The sequence below is a fragment of the Plectropomus leopardus genome, chromosome 20 (genome assembly GCF_008729295.1).
Source record: "Plectropomus leopardus isolate mb chromosome 20, YSFRI_Pleo_2.0, whole genome shotgun sequence".
Classification (NCBI taxonomy): domain Eukaryota; kingdom Metazoa; phylum Chordata; class Actinopteri; order Perciformes; family Serranidae; genus Plectropomus; species Plectropomus leopardus.
The window spans coordinates 18,704,021-18,724,847 of NC_056482.1; the positions used below are offsets into that span (position 1 = coordinate 18,704,021).

The 20,827-nt window shown below is 37.2% G+C and overlaps 1 protein-coding gene across 4 annotated transcripts; it reads left to right on the plus strand.

The window, feature by feature from the left end:
• The first annotated feature begins 13,207 nt into the window (after window positions 1-13,207).
• On the plus strand, window positions 13,208-19,055 carry LOC121959832 (syntaxin-2-like). Of its 4 annotated transcripts, none has more exons than XM_042509342.1 (9): window positions 13,208-13,404; window positions 13,743-13,802; window positions 13,888-13,987; window positions 14,544-14,618; window positions 15,406-15,479; window positions 15,675-15,783; window positions 16,397-16,470; window positions 17,309-17,446; window positions 18,172-19,055. In XM_042509342.1, the coding sequence occupies exons 2-9, from the start codon at window positions 13,755-13,757 to the stop codon at window positions 18,376-18,378; spliced, it is 825 nt and encodes a 274-aa protein (XP_042365276.1). In that variant the 5' UTR covers window positions 13,208-13,404; window positions 13,743-13,754; the 3' UTR covers window positions 18,379-19,055. The 4 variants fall into 4 exon arrangements, with proteins under 4 accessions (XP_042365276.1, XP_042365277.1, XP_042365278.1 ...); XM_042509343.1 differs by having other exon boundaries at window positions 13,746-13,802; XM_042509344.1 differs by lacking the exon at window positions 13,208-13,404 and adding an exon at window positions 13,411-13,491.
• The last annotated feature ends 1,772 nt before the right edge of the window (window positions 19,056-20,827 follow it).

Consider the following 20,827-nt stretch of genomic DNA (forward strand, 5'->3'; position numbering starts at 1 on the left):
GTATATATACACAGCTGCAGTTCAAATGTTGTGCTGTTATTTTGTGTAATTTGTAAATTTGTAAGATTTCAGGGGATTTAGTAGCATATAATGGTGAGGAATGTATTTTGTAACCAGCTGAAACTTCTCCTGGTTAGAATTATTTTACTATTTATTGCTCAGGAGGTTTTTAATGGGAGCCAAATTATCCACAGAAGTCTCTTCCTCTAGGACACAGATAAGGTGATTAAAACGGGTAAAAATACAGAATAAAGCTGTTTCATGCTTCAAATGGGTGTTTTTCCAATGTCATCTGGCTTGTTGGAGACAGGCCGCGAGCCCACCACCTGTCAATGTGTGCTCACCGTATTTCCAACCCAGATGTTCCAGGCGTGTTTTGGGCATTATCTTCAGAGGGCTTTAAAAACAAACTGACCTGGTGAACATGGCAATCTCTAGACAAGGATCGGCTCCCTCTAAAGCAAGAAAAACTTTCAAAATTCATATTTTCAGGTGACTATATAATAAAATAGATATTCTTAGTTCATTAAATTCTGCTCATATACACCCCTAAAACCTGGGCCTGGGCCTTGGAGACAAAGTAGCAACAGCACAAGACTGGGGCACATTCGGACATTTTTAACCTGGTGATGTAAAATCATTCAGGGTGGGTCATCACTCCTCATTTCCTTCATAATCACCCTCCTCCAGGTTCTATTCAGCCGCTATTCGTCATGCGAAACCTTTAACTACAATTCATTCTGGTAGCAGAATGACGGAATCTATTCATGGTGAGCTCCGATTGAAGGAAAGGTATTCTGGAGTGTCCCTTCATCGTCACTCTGAAACTAAAATGAAAGCACAAAAATGTCTGCATTTTCCTTTTTTTCCTAAAGATGAAATCATGAGCCATTTACATAAATGGTGCTGGCAGCTTGTTATGAAAGGTAATGAAACTGGGGGGAGCCAAATTGCCTTAGAGAAAACACTTTCGGTAAAAAAAGCCAGAGGGAGCAAACAAACATTTCTATGCTGGTATGTGCAACTTCTACAATAGCAGCCAGAAACATTTCAAAATTATTATTTATGACATTAGCAATAATAGGAGTAGTAGTAGTAGTGTGGTTTGTCTCAATATATGGTATCAAACATGTAAAACTAATATTAAAATGAGGCTGCAGCTAACTATTATCTTTTCACGTTGATACATTTTTGGATTAAGTGATTATTTTGCCTGTAAAAATCATATAAAATTGAGAAACCTATCATCACAACCAGTGACACAGATGGAAAGTGCAAATGAAATGAAAAGCAGAGAGCTAATACCAGCCTCCATCTCTGTTTGACAGGTAAACATCAAGGCTTCAGATATCTGCCTGCGCCCTCCAGCATGGCTGAGAGACTCAGGCCAACAAAACATTTGACGAAGCTATTTATCCGTACACATGCATCACAGGGTAGATTTGATCATTTAACTTGTAGCTGGAGACTCATTTGATATTCACATCACATTGTCACAGAGCAGATACAGAGACCTTGTGAGGTGGCCTTGCTTCTCTAATCTCAACTGGATTACAGAAAATGAGTAATGACTAGATCTTAGACTTTCTTGTGCATATCTTTGGGCTTGGTACAGGAAGTTACATCAGAACCTTCATGTGGAATAATTGTAGAGCTGTCACCTTATTCCTCCTTTTAAAGGTGAATGGTGTAAGATTTGGGGGGAAATGGTGGCATCTACTGGTGAAATACAGATTGCAATTCTTTCATAGTTCAGGAGATTTTTACCATTAGCCAAATAATCTGCAGAGGTCTCCTTTCCAAAACCAAACAGTGAAATTAAGACAGTAAAAACCCTGATTAAAGCAGGTTTAACATTACAAATCAGTAAACCTCTGATGCTGTTTGGCACGTCACAGACAGGCGGCTCACCAAAGTAATGCTTATGTGTGCTACCCACTTTACTCTGATAAGATGTGGTTGTCTTGCTCTGATCCAGACACAGCTGACGTACGTTTCACATTACAAATCATGTACTTCCAATGTTGCATGTCACTGTAGGCGGCTCATCCAGCACATTGCTTTTTCTCTTTGTTAATTTAAGATCCAGGGGCTGTATTCACAAACACTCAAGAATAATTAGAGAGCTCCTAATTTAGCCTAAAATTTTAAGATTGTTTTAGGAAAGTTTTTAGCAAGTTTTGAGCAAGTATAGCAGGGATTTTTTGTCTTAGAAGGTGCGGTTGCTAGGTGTGATTCATTCTGTTAATAGATGTGATTGGTTGTCACAGACACATCCCTTGTTGAGCCTGCAAGGTGTGGACAACCAGTGGAAATGAAATGAACTGCGTCACAAGATGAGACTGTGAAAGTGCTGTCAGTGTGGTCTATCAGCTACACTTTAATTTTGTGTAGACTATTTCTGACATTATATCAATGTTGCGTGGGTGGTTGATCTCTACTGCGATTAACCTCAAACATTATCCCTGCAGGATTTAATTAGTTGTATTTCATTAACCTTATTGTCATCCAGAAGTTGGAGAAGTTTCTCCTACTTCTTTCTGTTTCTGCCATTTTCTTTTCTGCTTCTGTCACCCCACTATACACTGAACAATTTCACACCTTAGGAACTCTCTCAAGGGCTAAGATGCTTTGTGAATAATTTGTATCTTTACCAGGATCTAGTCTTAACTTTAAAGACACATTCTTAAAAGAACTCAGAATTTTGTCACTAGGAGCAAGTCTTTGTACTAAGAAGCTTTCTGAATACAGCCCCAGACATTCAGGAGGTTTCCACCAGAGGCCATAGTTTCCTGAGAGGTCTCCTGCTCCCCAAAACAAATGGACAATGTAATTTAAACCACTAAAAACACAAAATAAAGCAGTTTTCATGTAGAAAAAAATGGGCTTTTTACTATGGTGGTCAAAACGAAAAAACCTGAATGGAATTTTTCTCGAGCAAGTGTTTAGTTTGCCCATTTTTGGGCTACTGTAGAAACATTGGGTGCAACATGGTGATCTCCATAAACAAGGACCTGCTCCCTATTTAGATATATATGGCTCATTCTCATGTAAAAGTTAAAAAAAAACATCTAATTCAGGTCATTATATACCAAAAGAGAATATACCTATCATGTTCTTTTTCTGCTAATACATCCCCCAATATCCTAGCCAAGGTTGTGCTGTCTCTGAATAAAACTGACCCTTAAACTGATCTTGTTTGAATGAGCAACAGTAACTTATTTTCAGCTTCATGAGTTCTTAGGTTAAGGTGAGCCAAATCTTGCACAAAATTACAAAAAGCAGACTCACTGGAAGCAATGTCTGTCTGTATGAGGTAATGGAGCTGGCCTTAGTCAAAGAGAGAGTAGTCTGAGTTTAAACTGCTCTCAGAACTTTTTTACGTGTCTGTAACAACAAGTTAACGCTTGCATGTGTGTCTGCTTGTGTGTCTATAGAACCCCAATTTCCCACGTGTCAGTGATTTTGTACCCCGCCGTGCTCACAATTTAATCCACAAAACACACAATTACAAGAGTGACAGAGAAGTTAATGAACAGTGTTGTGCTCCACTGAAGGACTCCCAAGGGTAGATCTGTTAAGCATTAACAGCAATCAAAGAGTTTTGTTTAATATATTCCATCAAGTGATAATGGACGTGTGGTGAAATGCGGCATGCTTATTCTTGTCCAACAATGCATAAAGTGGAGAATGCAGCTTCAATCAAACTTGTAATACCCTGTTTACAGGCAATATTCAGTTTGATGGCTGGATCAACAAGGCATGGAGGCATATGCATTTAGTGTTGACAATGGGGAGTTTCACCCAAGCATCTGAATTTTGTTAAGTTGAATAAAAATGTAAGTAGCTCCTCTTTTTCTCAAATAACTGAATGTTGGGCAGTAATGCATTACTCAGTCACTAACTAAGATGCTGTGTCATCTTGGAAGGCCTGATGATGTTACCCACTGCTAAGAATTGGCTGATTATGTTCAAGTTAAAGGGTTTGGGACCAAAGATTTATAATGAGAACTGAACACAAGGTTAGAGGTGGAGCCCCATTCATTCCTACACTGTAAAAATAGTCTGTTCTGACTTGTGTCCAGGCTGCCTTTAATTTTTAACTTGACTGGATTTGACAAGTTGAGGTAATTTTGTAATGATTCCACTTGTATTCACAAATTCAGTCAACTTAAGACTGTAAGCAAGCCTGGACACTAACTTTTCAAAGTTAAAACAAATAGTTTATTTTTAAAGTTATGTAATGGTTGTTTTAGTGGCAGTGCACTCATGCTCTGTAACTTACTCATTTTATGTAAAGTTGGACAAAATGTTGAGTGAACATCAGAGATATCTCCAGCTGTAAGGACACACATGAGAAGCAAGCATGTATGCAAATATATGTAAGCAAATATGTGGATGTAAAACCTGAGCACAGGGCAGTAACAAAATCTAAACACAAGTTATCAGTTGGAGACACATGTTAGGGACCCATATGAACAACAATGTGTCTTGGCTGTCCACTTGTGTCCGGATCACTGAAACACAGACTAATACCAAGTCTAAACAGGCTCTTGGATACACACTACTCACATGCCATAACGCGCACATGCATTGGCACATCTGCTGCACCAAAGAACAGAGAAGTTCAAGTTAAAACACACACAGATGAAGGCAGACTTCATTCTCTGCTAACGATACTATTAGTCCACCATATTTGAACATAGAAAATAACTGCCTGTTGCTATATTAATGCTGTGAATGTTGCATAAAGCTCTTTTAATTATTGATTGACAATGAATTTGTAGATTAAGGAATAATTTAGTCACTTAAACACTCAATTAATGACTTTATGTTATGACTGATAACACTTAATAAAACAGGAGTGATTATGTGCAACATGAATTGCATGTTAATTAACTGTGCCTTTTAGAAGTCATATTTTGACGTTATCTGGTTCAACAATACTGGATTTATACATTTATTTTTGGGAATAATCAGTAAAAAAAAAAAGTCCTACACGTGTCTTTTGTTCCTGTTGATAAGGAAATGGTAAATGGCTTGTTCCTTGTTTTCTTGTTTCTTCGCTGACATTTCAGGATCACACTGAGAGAAATCTATCATAAAGGACATAGATACATTCTGCATTCATGATGCTTTGCAGCTGTAAAAGGTCATGTTGGGGAGCATGACGTGCTTTATCGCAACTGGAAACTGTCGCTCATTGGTATGGATAGGTTCTCAGTGAGACACCGGAGGTCATTTTGGGAAATATAGGAAGTCAATAACTGTGGAAGACAAGAGATAAAGTGGATAAAACTGATGGTATATTACACCACCTTATCACAAGCAACCCTGGAATACTCTGGACATCACTGATTTATAATATTTGTTTTATAGACTTTTCTATTTACAGTAAAGTCGGCCCACTGCGAGTCACTCTGGCAGTGTTAGCGCTGTACTCCACCCACTGAGCATTACACGATTATATTAGATCCAGCCTTTAATCATGAAAAGGAAAACACAATTAAGTTGGATTGCACTGAGCGTAAACCTCTACACCCTGCTAGCCTGGTTAATTAGGTGGTCCATGCGCATTGGGCTCACATTCACCCCTCAGTTAACTCCTGCCATGGCCAAAATCACCACATATGTCTTGTGATGGCATCTTAATAGATAATGAAATTTCACATTTAAAAATAGTAAAGAGGAGACAGGAGGTGGCAGGTGCCAGGAGCAGGGGCAGTGGAGGTGTGAAGATATTAAATTATGTATGCTGTGTGTGCGTGCATGCATGCATGTGTGTGCGTGCATGCAGGACAGAGAGAGAGACGGAGAAACTCAACAGGATGATCTCATCTCACTGAGGAAAAAATGTCTGTTGTGTTTTCAGAATTAATAAGATTTTTTTCTCAGAATTCTGAGACTTGTTAATTTAAGGATTTTTTTTTCAAAAGAAAAAAATAGATTTTCTGATAATTCTAAAGCAGAAACAAGAGTAGTTTTATCTTCATGAAAATGTTTTTTTTTTTGGGGGGGGGGCAGTAGCAGATTTTTTTCCCATGAACACCTTTCTCATAATTTCATAATAACCTTGTTAATTCATACAAACAAAAGCAGATTTTTTTTTCCTCCATGAATTTTTTTTCACAATTGTAATATTATAATCTCATTAATTAAAATAAACAGGATTTCTTTTTCTTAAGGGAATTGCATTACACCTCAGTAACTATTACATGATTATTCCATAAATAATCCAGTTTTTCACCTACAATAATGCCAGATCATAGTCATACCTTATCCATGAATTCTAATTCTAGTCACCTCTGCTTTGACTAGATTACACAGAGAGGTGGCCTGACACGTATCACAGCTGGACTTTCATCCTCCTGCTGCTTTGCTGGGGACTCATCATCAGCCATGTAGCAAAATTGCTCCCCAGCTGACTGCCTGCCTACTCCTGGGTGTACCAGTCCACGAAATCACTGCTAAACACTGCTGAGCCTGCCTGCAAGCATGCATTATTGATTTACATTGAACGTTACAAGGAAAAGTGTGGGCCTGTACTGCTCTGCTAGTAGATCATGGCATCAAAATTACCAGGTCCATGGGTTAGATTCCCTCTGGGGGCTGGATTTTATTAATAAAAGCATCTAGTTTTCTTCTTTTATTTAACTGATAACATTTTATTCTAACTTCCCCACAGTCAACATTTTTAAGCAGTGTATAAACACTGCAGACATGGTTCAAAGTAAACTTTAACAAGATATATTACTTTTTAAAAACTTTTTTCTTTTACTCCTAAAAGTGTGACTTAGTGTATTTAAAGCATCTATAACTGATGAATAAATATTAAATATGCTTGAGCATTAATTAATAAAAAGTAATTTTCATGTGTAGCCAGAAAGTTTTTATTTTGATGGATGTAAGGCATTAGTACCCAACACCCACTAGGGGTCACTAAAGCTTTACAGAGGTCACAAGGCCAACTTGATTTTAAGAGGTGTACTTAAAAAAATGTAAATGTTCATTTAATAATAATAATAATAACCATCAGGCCTATACATCAGTATTTCATTCATTTCAGTGAAGAAAACTAATTGAGAATGTTATTTTAAAGTTTGTTATTGAAAATATATACATGTATTGTAAAAGTATGTGTGTATATATATATATGCGTGTTCACAACTTACACTTACACATTTAGGTCAACTGTATAGTTTATCACTTGCTCTGTATTGTTGTTTTTAATGCTTTCATATGAAATTTCCATAAATAGCCAGGAGTTTACTCAATTATAGAAAAGGGATCCCTAAAGGAAAAAGATCAGGAACCTATGATGTACTGCATTATGGTGCTGTTATGTAGCATATTGTGGTTTTGGTTCTGAATCAAAATCCTTCAAATTGAGGAAATGAAAATACCTTGGATTAGTTTATTATTATTCCCTGGTAAATAAAATTTTGATTTTTAAACCTCAGTCCTCTTTTTGAGAACTTCATCTACCTTTTTAGGCGACTCTCAGTCTACTCACTCCAAGACTTTAGACAACCGCTCTGCTGACTGAGCTAATTCAGAGTGACACTGCTGGAGATTGTCTCTGCAGAGGAGTCCCTCCAACCCCTGCATTACAATGGCATGCTACAACATCTTAAGCTCTGTCACTGTCATCCCACAGAGGCATATTGTCTTGGTTGTAAAGGCTGGGACAAGAATGCTGGCAGAGAAAGACCTGGCTGGTACATCTGTTTTAGCTTTAGCATGGACTGGACAGACTGCTAATTAGTAATTACCAGCTCATTGTTGCCTGGGCTCAGGACACCAGCCAAAAACAATAGAATTACCTATGCAAGGCCCTGAGGGTGTTGTCTGTCCAAGTGTGGAAGAATATGTGGCCAACCCTGTACCAGCCACTTTGAAACCCAGTTGTTTTTTTCCAACACCTTTTTTTCATATTGGGTTAAATAACCTTGTAATATCTGTTATACAGCATCGCCATCACAAAAAATCTATATGCTGACTCAGAAACCACAGAGTGAACCGCCTCCTGATACTGTAATCTACTTCCTCACATCTGTGGAAAAATTGCACAAAATATGTGTTGCCAAAAAAGTATTGGTAATTCATCATTAAATGTGGGTCTCTCAGAAAACCTGAGTCAAACTAAACTGAATTGAACTGAATTATGCTGAAGTGCTGATCATACTTTTCCCAGAGTGTCAAACATATGGCGCCGTGGGCCAGAACTGGCCCTCCAAAGGGCCCAGTCCGGCCCACTGGATGACTTTGCAGACCTATTGTTCATGCACTTCTGAAGGCCTAGAGGTAATGAAGTACTAAACTGACTGAATGTGGAAAAATTGCATCCTATTTTTCTTAAGGCATCTTAGGCTATCTATTGTCTGCTTTGTATGTGGATGTTTTCAGAATTTAGTTCTTTACACTAAAAGAAAGTGAAAAAATTGGATGTTTTATTTATAGGTTATTATGTAATGGTTTTACTGGTTGGCCCAGTTAAGATCAAATTGCTCTGTATGCAGCCAATTATGAGCTAAAATGAGTTTGACACCCCAGCTTGAGGCTAAGGGGAAAAGAGAGAAGGCGCTCTCTATCTTCAGAATCTAATCTTGAAGCTACCTCTAGTGGTGGGAAGAAATAAATGCATCAAATAATAATTCAGTTCATGTCAAAAATATCTACGAAATCCAAAACACTGCAGTTTGAAGGGCAGCACTGAGATGTAGCGAGTGCAAGGTGTTGAATTCCCATGTTCAAGCTCATATGAAGGCAAGTCTTCACCACTGACAGGTCCAACAACGATCTTTGTGCTTTGACCTCCGGTTAGAGAGGTATAAACTTTTCACACACAGGTCGAATGGTTCATGAAAAGTTAAAGGGCAGAATTTACAGTTACCCTGCCCCAGCTACAATTCTGATTTCCTCATTTTTAATTCTACTTCTCAACCTCTTAGATCTTTTTCAGGTGTGTGTTGAAATACTTCATTTGACATGTATATAAAGTTTTGTCTGATTTAAATGTTTTTAAATGCTTCCAAATGGACATAAAAAAACATGATCCTAATAAACTGAAATAATAAAAAGCCTACTTCCACACTTTGTGGGTGTGATTAGCTGCTTATTGAGATTATGTCACTTTTTTAATATCTGATTCAATTTTTGAACAATCTTTTCTGAATTCATTTTTGAAAGGCCTGGTACATGGCTTATATGTCCTTTCCAGATTATCATAAAAAATATAACTTTTTTCTTACATTTGGGCAGACTCAAGTGCATATATCAAGTAAAACCAAAAAAAAAGCAAATAAATAAATTAATAAATCCAGAAGGAGAGAAAAAAGACAAGAAGTAGAAAAAATCATGTCATATCATATATCTGGAATATATCAGGATCACACAGTCACAGAGAAGACTGATATCAGTTGAGACTTAACAATTTTAATATTAACACAGAACTGGTCCGTCTGATCCTCACTTGTTCTACTAAGCAAATATTTGTTAAGATGCTGTTTCCACCATTGCAGCAACTAATTATTTCAGTTCTGGCACATTTGTTTTTGTTAGTGTCTTAAAACTTAACAAGTCACTATCCCCATATTAATAGCATAATATGTTCGGCTTTGGAAGGATTTTATATTTTTTAAAACAGGGTGACAAAGAAATAAAGGACTGGTTTTGAACAGGTGTTTGACAGTACACTTATTTAATGTCAGTTAGTGAGCAAACATCCTGCCACACCTTGATAATAACTGTAACCATCTGCCCTCAGGAGGTGTGGCGTTCAACATTTATAGTTTTCATTGTGTTAAAAACAAGATTCAGGCTTAGTTTTGAAAATTAAACTTCATACAAATAACATTGTGTTCATGGCTAGGGATGTAGCACCAAATACTGGACCAGTCTCTCTGTTGGCCCCCTAACCTTCCTTTCATTATCAAAGTCTCTCTCATGCACCCTTTTTTTTTTCTTCTTTTTTAAAACACAGTCAGATTTCTTTTCTTGCCTTTCCTTTCTTTCTTTTTTGGAACGAGGATTTCCCCTTGACGGGTTAAAAACATGACATTGTACGTGGTGCTCCAGCATCGTTTGCAGTCACTCATTCGGGTTTAGCTGCATTTCACTGAGACAAATCCTATTGCAGGGGCAGACTAAATGAGTTTGTGCTATTAAAAGGTGAGAGGGGCCTTAGAAAACAAATACTATTTTGTTGTACATAGTCCAGTCTCTCAACCGATTTATTTAGACAATTTAATTTAATATGGTACTAATTATTACTACTAACTACTAACTTTTTATTTCAGGCGTTTTGAGGTGGGATTAGAATGTGCTGACCATTGGGGCTCATAGTAATCAGTCCCAATTTTTACCCCACTATGACGCCCCTACTCATGACCCCACATAAAATAATGGAAGGTCGTATACCACATACCAAGAAACAGAGAAGCTATTCATTACCCACAGGCACTCAATGCATTATTTATGAAAACCAGCACTTTTGATTGCAGATGGAAGCTTCCCACTGTGTGTGTCACTCTTGTGAAAAGGCCAATTCGTATGTCTCTGAAGAATCTGTTATTTATTTCTCTGCAGAATCTCCATCTGAGGTGGCAGATGCCTTGATCCGTCCATGTCTCTGAGCACATTTTCACCTTTGTGAAGAGACAAAGGAAAACCCCTTAATCCCTTAAAACCTGAACAAATTGGCTTAGTCTCAAATCAAACAGGTAAGGCAAGGGACAACTTTAGAGGAAAATTATACCCACAATTAGTAAGGAATTAGTAAAATGGTACAAAAAAAAAACAAAAACTGAAAATTGGCATGCAAAAACAGAAAGGACTGACTGAGAAATGACTTGAAAAAATGTGAACGTAATTAACTTTAAACATATGATTATAATTAAATAATTATGTTCTCATATTTTCCCTCCTGTGTGTCTCTCTCTTTTTATTTATTATTTCATAATTTATTTTATTTTATTTTATAATTTTCAGTTAATTTTTTTGCCATCTTTTCCTAATTTCTTGCAATTTTGGGACATCTCTTGCCAAGTTGCTGGTTGCCTATTTAGTTATGTTTTCAAAAGTAATAAAGTGTCAAGGTGTCTGAACGTGACACAAGAAACTGATGCTGATCAAGGTTTCCAAGAGTTAAACGGACAATATGGCAAGTTGATCACAGAAAAGGGACCATTCACAGCTGTGCATTTTATAGCTGAACTGTTGTGATCATCAGATTCAAAAATCTCTTTTGTCACTGCATTATAAATTATAATATTAAAACTTACTAGCATTTTTAAAGGGTATAATGTTTGATTTAGATTTGGCCAGTGGACAAAACAGTTTGTACCCTGGACCACCCTGCTGTGATAAACTTACTATTAGATTTGTAATGATGCAAAAGTGTTCAAATGTTAGTTTTAGTAAGTCAGCATTTGGGGACAAAGCTGTTTGCTTCCATTTTAAGGTGCATAATGACATTTTTTTATGCAAGTGAGGCATTAGTGTAATGTAGAGATTTTGAACTGGGCCTGGAAAATGTTTCACTCCTTTGGCAATTTATCTCTTAACTGCAGTCGAGATCCATCTGCAGTGTGTCAGTCTCTCCCTGTGCTTCACATAAATAAGAATTTATCGACCACAACAAGCGCTCCCTCCCGTAAATTGCAAGTACATCATTTTGTCAGAAGACACAGACATCCATGGTTTTGTTGGACTGCACCTATGTAAATGGTGCTATAATAAGCCTGAAAGTTTGCCGTTACAGTTCAGGCAACAGCAGGTTAGTGAGGACAGTTGACTTGGATGTTTGCCATTATATAAACAGTACAAATGAAGGCTGGCAGACATCCTGCAGTTCAGGTTGGCACCACTGCATACTGTCATATACTTCAGGGAGAGGCCATTATTGTTTTGAGTTTGTAGAGGAAGACAGTGAGGATATAAAGTTAATACAATGTGTTGGATATAGTTGTCAAAAAGTATCCTAAAGACAATGGACCCCTGTGGTAAAAAGAGCACAAAACCCTTTGAGATTCTACTGTAATTAAGTATATCTGCTTGTCAGGGGCAATGCCAACAGAACAACAATCAGCCAAAAGTTAGAGGGCTGGAGGACACATTTATCTGTGGGTGGATGTTGAAAGGCACCCTGTAATGCTCATCCCAATGCCTGCTAGTGTTATATTGATAAAATAAGCTCACTGACATATTCCTTCTCCTATCATATTGACTTGTCATACAAAGAAAAAGTTTATATACTATAGTTTTTTTTTTTCTTTCTCGAGGCTTAGGCAACATTTTTAAAACTGTAGGCTATTTTTTTTCCCAAACTCTGCACCCTAACCACAAACCACACAATGTATGAATGAATTAGTAAGTCAATGCATCTCTTGCAAAAGCAAACAATTCTCCCAAAACTCTTCAAATAAAGTTTTTGCATCAATACAGTACACACGAACCATCATTTGCATAAGCTTGTGAAGCACTGTAGTATAGCCTATGTGTAAAACACTTGAATTTTGTTTCCTCCTTTATGTAAGGCAAAGCAGTTTGGCAGAACGTTGGCAGAACAAGTCATAAACACACGCGCGCATACACACACACAAACAGGTATCCAAACATAACGCAATACAAATAATGTAAGAGGATTTTTTTTTTCCAAATGTTCTAACACTCCATAAACAAAAAAAAGTACAGAGGTAGAAAGCAAAAACATTTTGTAAAAAAAAAAGCAAAACAACAAGTGTTGAAATTAGACCAATTTATTTTCAGTTTTGAAAAAAAAGTGTTAAAATTATTATTTACGGAATGTGATGCAGAGACCATGCATTGTTTGACACAATCAGTACATTAATTGGCTACAAGTGTTAATGGTTTTAAAGATGCTTCAAGAATGTATGCATTCAAAAAAAATAAAATATACGACAGCATTATTTTCAAGTGCCCTAATCATGACAGGGAGTCAGCGTGCCTAACAGAAGGACCCTGAAAACATAGTGACATGTTTTTCTTTTTTGTACAAAAAGATAGACATTTAGGCTACAACATAAATTGATGCAGAAAAGGCACAAAGTCTGCATAAAGATCACCTGAATTTAGGAGAAGTGTCTGATGCCAACAATTTTCTGAGGGCCCCCACCTCTCACGCCCCTGTGTGGCGGAAGGTGTGTAGCGCCACCCTAAGATAGGCTATAATACTCCCATAACACCCCCACCCACAGTATCTTTTAAACACATGCAGGCAAGCGTTAGCTACACGTAGAAAACGCCTCAACAGCTCCATTTGTATGAAAAGATGCTTGAGTCGCTTTACCTGCTCAGTGTAGTTTTTTAAACACGGGAACGCGCCTGCGTGCTCGCGCTCTTTAACAAACAGGTGCGCTCAGCTCACAAGAGGACACACAACAGGTAAAGGTCGAGTCTTAGCGTGAATAATGAAAGTAAAAGAAACATCTAAAACCGATTCGCTGTTGTTGTGATAATGCGGGGCGCGCTGTGAGTATTTACAGCAAGTTATAACCGTTTTGGAGAAGTTAAAAGACTTGAATTCGCCGGAGTAGAAAACAATAGCTAATGCATCCAGCTAGTGTAGTGAGCAGCAGAAGCGGATTGTTAGATACGTTTTCATTTTTTTACAAGTCGATATAAATGCAGGGGGTGCTAACAACATTAAAATGTGTGGTTTTGCAGCAACAGGTGTCTATTTTTAAGAAGCATAATGAATTCCCTCGTTTTTTTAACGGCAGCAGTGGGGTGATATGACGGAGACGGCAGAGACAATCAACATGGAGGACTTCTTCAAAACGGTAAACCTCAAACAGCGTAGTTCTGTTTTTGTCTTCTTGTTATTCACAGTTTTAGCCTCATGTACGCGTTTCTATGTGTGTACAGGTGGGGGAAGTGAGAAGCCTCATTGAAAAAATCTCCAGCCAAGCAGAAGAGGTGGAGAAGAGACATGGCGTCATCCTTTCCACTCCAAACCGAGACAAGGGTAAATAAACACAGCGCCATCATCGCAGATAAATGTGCATTTCCCGTCGGAGCTGTTCCCAACAAGCCGTCAAATTATAGAAAATATAAATGTGATGCTTTTGCTGTTGTACTGATGCTCTCAGAGATGTAACTCCTCCTTCAGGTCACACAACACTGAAAAGACAAACAAACAAAACCACCAAACAGCCTTTGACAAACACACCTGGGTCTCTTTATAGTAAGGTAACAGGTATAATATGGTAATACAAATCTCTTGGAAAAATATAAATTGTTTTGGTGTGTTTGTATTGTTATGCTGCTAATATGAACAGAGTTATTTTTTAAAAAATTAAACTAAACATTTTAATAAACAAAAATGAAAAATATAATAAAAACAAACATTATGAAAAACTATAATAACATTGTGCATATAAAGTCCAGCTATTCCTTAACCGATTGTCATCTTTGACTATGTACATCCTGAAGTTGAGGGATCATCAAAGTTATTACAGGAAATGCAAGTTATATAATGCTGAAATTATTCCTTTTATGAAGTGAACTTCTGATCTTCTCAGGAAAAAAATACGAGCTGGAGCAGCTGAACAACGACATTAAGAAAAACGCCAACTTGGTCCAAGCCAAGTTGAAATGTGAGTTGTGATCGTTTTTCTTTTTCTCTTTCTTTTCTTTTTAATCCTTGAAAAGTGTGCTTTTGCATATCAGATACTGATTTTTATTATATGCTTATACTGTAATTGGGACAGTAACAGAACTGGTGCAGACGTGTAAAATTCTTGTGGATATGTGGCTTTGTAACATTGTTTGAAACAATTAGAGAACTAGTGTGCAGAACATTGCTCTTCCACAAATTCTGGGAGTGCAGAGTTCATGACAGATTTGACATGCAAATTGACAGAAAAGGAAGGCTACTGTACTTCAGTCTACTGGTCACCAGTAAACACTGATTAATGAAGGTGCAAATAGTAAAGAAACATCACTGTCTGAGTCAGACAGTTAGGGTGTACTGGGGTCCTTGACTTCCTTGAAAGTTTGTAAATTTGAGGAGAAATTCATCTTGAAAGTTTTTAAAAACAAACAGCGAATATTTATACACAATTGAAACATGTTCAAACATTCAAGCTTCGCTCTCTTTTTAATCGTTGTCTGTCTGTGAACCTCTGTAAGTCCTTCTACTAATCATTATTCAAATTCCCAGTTTTGTAAGAGTAATTAACCGTGGTCCATTTGTCAAACTATGCTGTGCTGGGTCATTGAACAGGAGGGCATTGGTTCTAGAAAGTCCTTGAAAAGTCCTTGAATTTGTTGTTTAGGAAGCCACGGACACCCATATTTAACCAACATGTTTCCTGTGACTGTGACAGAGTTGTGAATAGTGTGTTTGTTTTTATATGAGATCCGTCTTATGTGTTCTTACAGCAATGCAGGAGAACCTGCCAGTGGATGAAAACAGTAAAAGACCATCAGTAATTCAGCGTATTCAGAAGACACAGGTCTGACAATACATTTATATCCTGTACTAAGTCAGGTGCATAAAGTCGGTCAACTCTGAGTTTATTATAAAGGAGGCCACAATCTTTTCTCATCTAAAAGAAAATATTGCTGACAGTGATCTGTGTGCTTGATTTATGTCTAAATAATTCCTTTCATTTGTGGTTTATAATCTGATTTTACTTTATATTGAACAGCACTCACACCTGACCCGGTGCTTTGCTGAAGTCATGAGGGGACACCATAAAGCACAGGTCTCCTTCAGAGAGAAGTGCAAGGCACAAATCCAGAGACAGCTGGAGATTGGTGAGTTGCCAAAAACAAATAAAACCAAAACAAACACTTGTCCCCCCCACACACTCACTTGGCTCAGTGTTGTGTAAATGGACTTTATACCATACACCTAGATCTTATCATGCCAGTACAGTTACTGCATTTTAGGGATGAAGGAGCAGCTGTCAACTCTTTATTAGCAAGATAACTTGTAGATATGTTTTTGTACTAATAGCTCATCAAATAGTCAGAGATGATTTAATATTTGGTTGTAATAATTATTATTTATATTCAGTGCTTTGAGATAGGAGTTCAGAATTACATTTTTTTTATCCATCAAACTACTTTTCTCTTCATATTACGCACACTGTGGCTCGATTTGGGTTAAGAGATGGACACAGCATTAGAGAAGAGTGGAGGAGTATTCACGCCATCCTGTGGTGAACACCCAAACACAAACTGTGCACTTCTGTTGGCTCATCTGTGAAGAGACAACAGAGAAGAGTGTAAATGTATTAATGCCAAAAGATTAAAGCCTACACACTTTTGTAGTAAAATTATGTGTCTGATATGACCAACTTTTACACCCTCAATCATTGCCAAAAAATCTTTTTTTCAACTCATCAGTTTTGTCGCTGTTTCACAGTGAATAAAGTGACTACAGATGAGGAGCTGGAGGAGATGCTGCACCGTGACAATCTTAGCATCTTCATATCTGATGTAAGTAGATTTTCATTTAGTTCTGAGCTACACAGAATGACTATGTGCTAGTTGCTACAGGGCTCCTGCAGTTCTTAAAAAAGTCTTATAAAGCAATGAACCCATTAATGTGAGAATAAGCTCTTAATTGGTATTACATTGTCTCAAATTGATCTTAAAGATTTAGAATTGTGTTTTCTCTAACGTTCCACTGTAAAAAAATTATTTATTTCATTTTTTTAAGTAATTTAAACAAAGCCTCGCACATTGACATTACCCAGTTCAGGATAGCAAAACCAACAGCACTCTTTTGTTTCTGACTGGGATGCTCAGGGCAGAGGATTCACCGTCTGCCAGCTAGCTGTCATTTTAAGCTGAGCGATAAAAGGAAGTAAAAATTCTCAGAAAACTGCCAGTTAACCAAGATCTCACTGCATGGCTGCAACTGGTACATGGAAATGCATAGGAGGCTTGATGTATGTTGTGCAACATGTTTTTCAAACTCTGTGTGATGGCAGTGAAATCCCACATGCAGAGTAAGAAACACAAAATTTGTGCGAAAAAAAAAGAAAGAAAATTGTGTCATGATGAGCAGTTGATCAAAATATTTCCTAACCAAAGGTAATTGATGTCAGTTCTTTTTTTCTTTTAGTTTTTTCTTTTTTGTTGTTATTGTTTTGGTTATTGTAAAATTGATCTCACATTTAATTACAAGTGGCATTAAAAGTCTTGCATATAACAGGTAATACCTCTGTAGATTTGTCCTTGTTAAGAACAAACTAGATATGCAGTTGGAATATAATGTGAAGCTAATTAGATGATTGATTTTAATGCTACTTGTGCACCTTTGCTACTACAGATCAACTCTGACACTCGGATTTCAAGCCAGGCTCTGAGTGAGATTGAATCCCGTCATCAGGACATCGTCTGCCTCGAGTCCAGCATCAGAGAGCTGCACGAGATATTTGCTGACACAGCCATGTTGCTGGAGATTCAGGTAAGACAGTTGCCTCATTTGGAAACATTACTCAGGACTGATATAAACAGGGGTCATGGGAAACTTAGAAAAGTCATGGAATTTCACAATCACATCTCCAGGCCTGGAAAAGTCATGGGATTAGTAAAAATCATTAAAAGTTTTGTAAAAGTCATGGAATTTTGTGTGTAATTAATTATTTGTTACAGTAATCATCCAGGGATAACCTTCCACATAATGTAATATAATGGCAAATTTATTTTTTTGTTGACATAATGTAGCTTTAATGTGACTTCATTTAGAGCTACACAGTAACTTGTCTTAGTATCAACATTGCAGTGTGAAATAGTTGCATCAAAGGACCTGCAATGTCAAGTCTGGCAAATTCACTCAAATAACTTATTGCTGCTTGATACAAATTTTTAAAAAAATGCACGGTTCTCATTTTTTACCAAAGTCCTCATTGCCTTCTTCCGCCATGTTTTCAAAGAAATCAAAACAATTTGCTCTGAGTTTAAAGGTTTGAATGCTTGTGAAAGGTGGCTTAAAACAGCACAAGAAAGTGATGTCACTCCAGGTATCAAAGGTTGAGACATGTTCGAAATTTGATTCTGAGCCTTTGAAAAGTCATGGAAAGGTTTTGAAATTTTGTCCATGAGAAAGTGTGGGAACCCCGTATAAATGTAAATAGTGCTGTCAAGGGACGTACATCCTCACTGGTGTTAATTATGCTTTCCTTCTATCAGGGGGAGTTGATCAACAACATAGAAAAGAATGTGACAAGTGCTGCAGAGTATGTAGACATGTCCAAAGCGGAAACCTATAAAGCAGTCACGTACAAGAAAAACCCATACAAGGTAGCATCTCTCCCGAGTTTCTTCAAGCCTTTCAAAAGGAAAACCACGGCTAAAACTGCTACTGATCAAAACACCTCAGACTTAAACCATGACTGAGCTCCTGAACCTGTTTGAACAGCGACTGCACCAAACATCCTGATCAACATCAAAGCCCACGCTCGCTGGAACTGTACTTTTCATCTGATTTATTGTACAGTTCCTGTCCGCCCCCTCAAACGCCTTCTAAGGGATAATGAAGAAGCTGTTATTTTTAACGAAGTGAGTTTGAACTGGCGTGATAACAACCTGTCAACTGAAAGTTGTCAAGATGCTGTGGACGAGCCCTGCGAGCCGGCCTCTGAGGCTAACTGTGGACTGTCAAAAGAACAAATGCAGCATACAACCTAAAAAAAAATTTGAATTTTAACTTAGTTGTCAATCAATGTTTACTGACTCTCAATCCTGACACTTTAGGTGTCAAATATGGCATTGCAATAATACAAAACATTTTTAAAACACTAACTCAAGCTACCTTTTTAGATGTACAAATCCTTCTGGATTAATCTATTCGTTATTCACTCATTCACAGTTTGCTGTTGTTCACCTGAGTGGCCAGTAGGTGGCATAACAACATTAACAACTCTGAACCAGCATCACTTAACCTTCCTTTCTCTCTGCAAAACGCAATATAATCTAATGCCATCATGTTTAATATGCAGAGTGAATTGTCTGTAATGTTTGTAATGTTTCTGTAAGACCATGAAAATCCAAAAATAAACCTATGTGCTACTTTACTTATCTGTTACTGGTGCTTTACTGTAATGTTTGAATTAAAGAGGGACAGGATTGTTGTGACTACACATACTGGAATCAATCATGTGTTGTGTACAAAAATATACTCAGAGGTCTAAAAGTTCAACCAACCCCACCCCAAAAACTGTGGTTCTTAAAATACAGGGAAAGCAGTATTTAAAGGACCTTTAAAGATGATGCACATACAGATGGGTGATACTAAAGAAAAAAATCAACAAAGTTTCTTTAAGGGTAAATTCTGTCATTTTTAACCTGGACTCTGTTTTTCCATGTTTTTGTTTTCCAAGTGACTAATGGGGACCACATTTTCTTTTTAAATTGGTTGAGTGCTGAGCTAGAAGCAGGCTACAGTATAACTATTCAGGGCATGTGAACGTTGTCAATTAATGTCCACTAAAAGTGTTTGTTTTGGCCACTGACATGCTCAGACAATTATTCTAAGTGTCTGACAACATTATGAAAATGACCCTGCAGAGGTGGACCTTTATGTTAAAGATTAGGTTCCTTTTTGTTTAACAAGAAACAGACCCAAAATGGTTGTCGCAAAGCCAACCAGTCTCCATTTTAAAAAAACAGTTATGTATCATTGCTGCAAAACACCCTTTATTCAAAGTTGACAAAACACAATAAAACATCTTGATTCATCTTTCTACTTTTCCAACAATCATGAAGTCTGTTTTGACAGAGAAGAAATCTAAACTCACCCAGTTAGTTGTAAAAATATTGTACCTCTATACAAACTAAAATCACTTTCTATTTTAAAAAAGCCTGGTGGGTTTGGTGATGAAGATTTCAGGATGTTTCTGGGTTAAAAAAAAAAAAAAAAAGGGATCTTACTCTTTAACATAAAGGCTTATCTCTCTAGGTATCGATTCTATAATGTTGTGAGGCACCTAAAATAAGAACAGGGTTCCCACAGACATGGAAAACCTGGAAAAGTACTGACATTTCACAATTTCATTTTCCAGGCCTGGAAAAATCATTGCAAGTTTCGAAAAAAGTCACGTAACTTTGTTATGTGTAATGAAATTGTTACATACAAGTGCTTGTATGACTGTGCCCACAGTTATAGGTGTTCTAAGTGAATATGATGGGATTAGAGAAGGTTCCTGGTTTTCATACAATAATGAACGTTTACAGTACAATATACTATACAAATGTGTTTGTGTTATGTGTTGTGAATGGTTCCGGCAATTTTATTATGGACCTGTGAAAAGTCATGTAAAAGTTTTGAAATTTTGTCCAAGAAAAAATGTGGGGACCCTGTGAATATTTGAGCCTGTCAATAGCCAAAAAAAAGCACTTTTAGTGGACATAAATTGTGATTACATTGCATCCTTTTTCACCACTACCTTCTGCAGATTTTTTACACCCTGCATGGATTTAGAAGTGTTGTGTCATAAAGCGTGGGAGCATTACAGGGAATAATCTGTTAGCATTTTTTGAGAAGACAGCATAAATCGACAGAGTACCTGCTGCAGCGCACTCACACAAGCATTGGACCAATTTCAAAAAAATGTCCCCATTAGTCACTTAGACACAAATACATGAGAAAACAGGGTCCAGGTTGAAAAATACAGGACTTACCCTTTAAGTTTGGCTACCACAAACTAAAAGAACAACCTCAGCTCTTCAGCTGGAGGGATGGTTATCTTCCAAAACAACAATAACATGTTTCCTCATTCAGTGATTTGATGATAATGGTGGAGAGCGCTCTGTAACATCAATCCAAAATCTTACAAAGAAGTGGTGA

Bases quoted from the DNA above. Each gene is read 5' to 3' on its own strand.
- LOC121959832 (XM_042509342.1), top strand. From the start codon at position 13,755: ATGACGGAGACGGCAGAGACAATCAACATGGAGGACTTCTTCAAAACG. The intron at 13,803-13,887 runs GTAAACCTCAAA...ATGTGTGTACAG, and splicing joins TGGAGGACTTCTTCAAAACG to GTGGGGGAAGTGAGAAGCCT. The intron at 14,619-15,405 runs GTGAGTTGTGAT...GTGTTCTTACAG, and splicing joins GGTCCAAGCCAAGTTGAAAT to CAATGCAGGAGAACCTGCCA.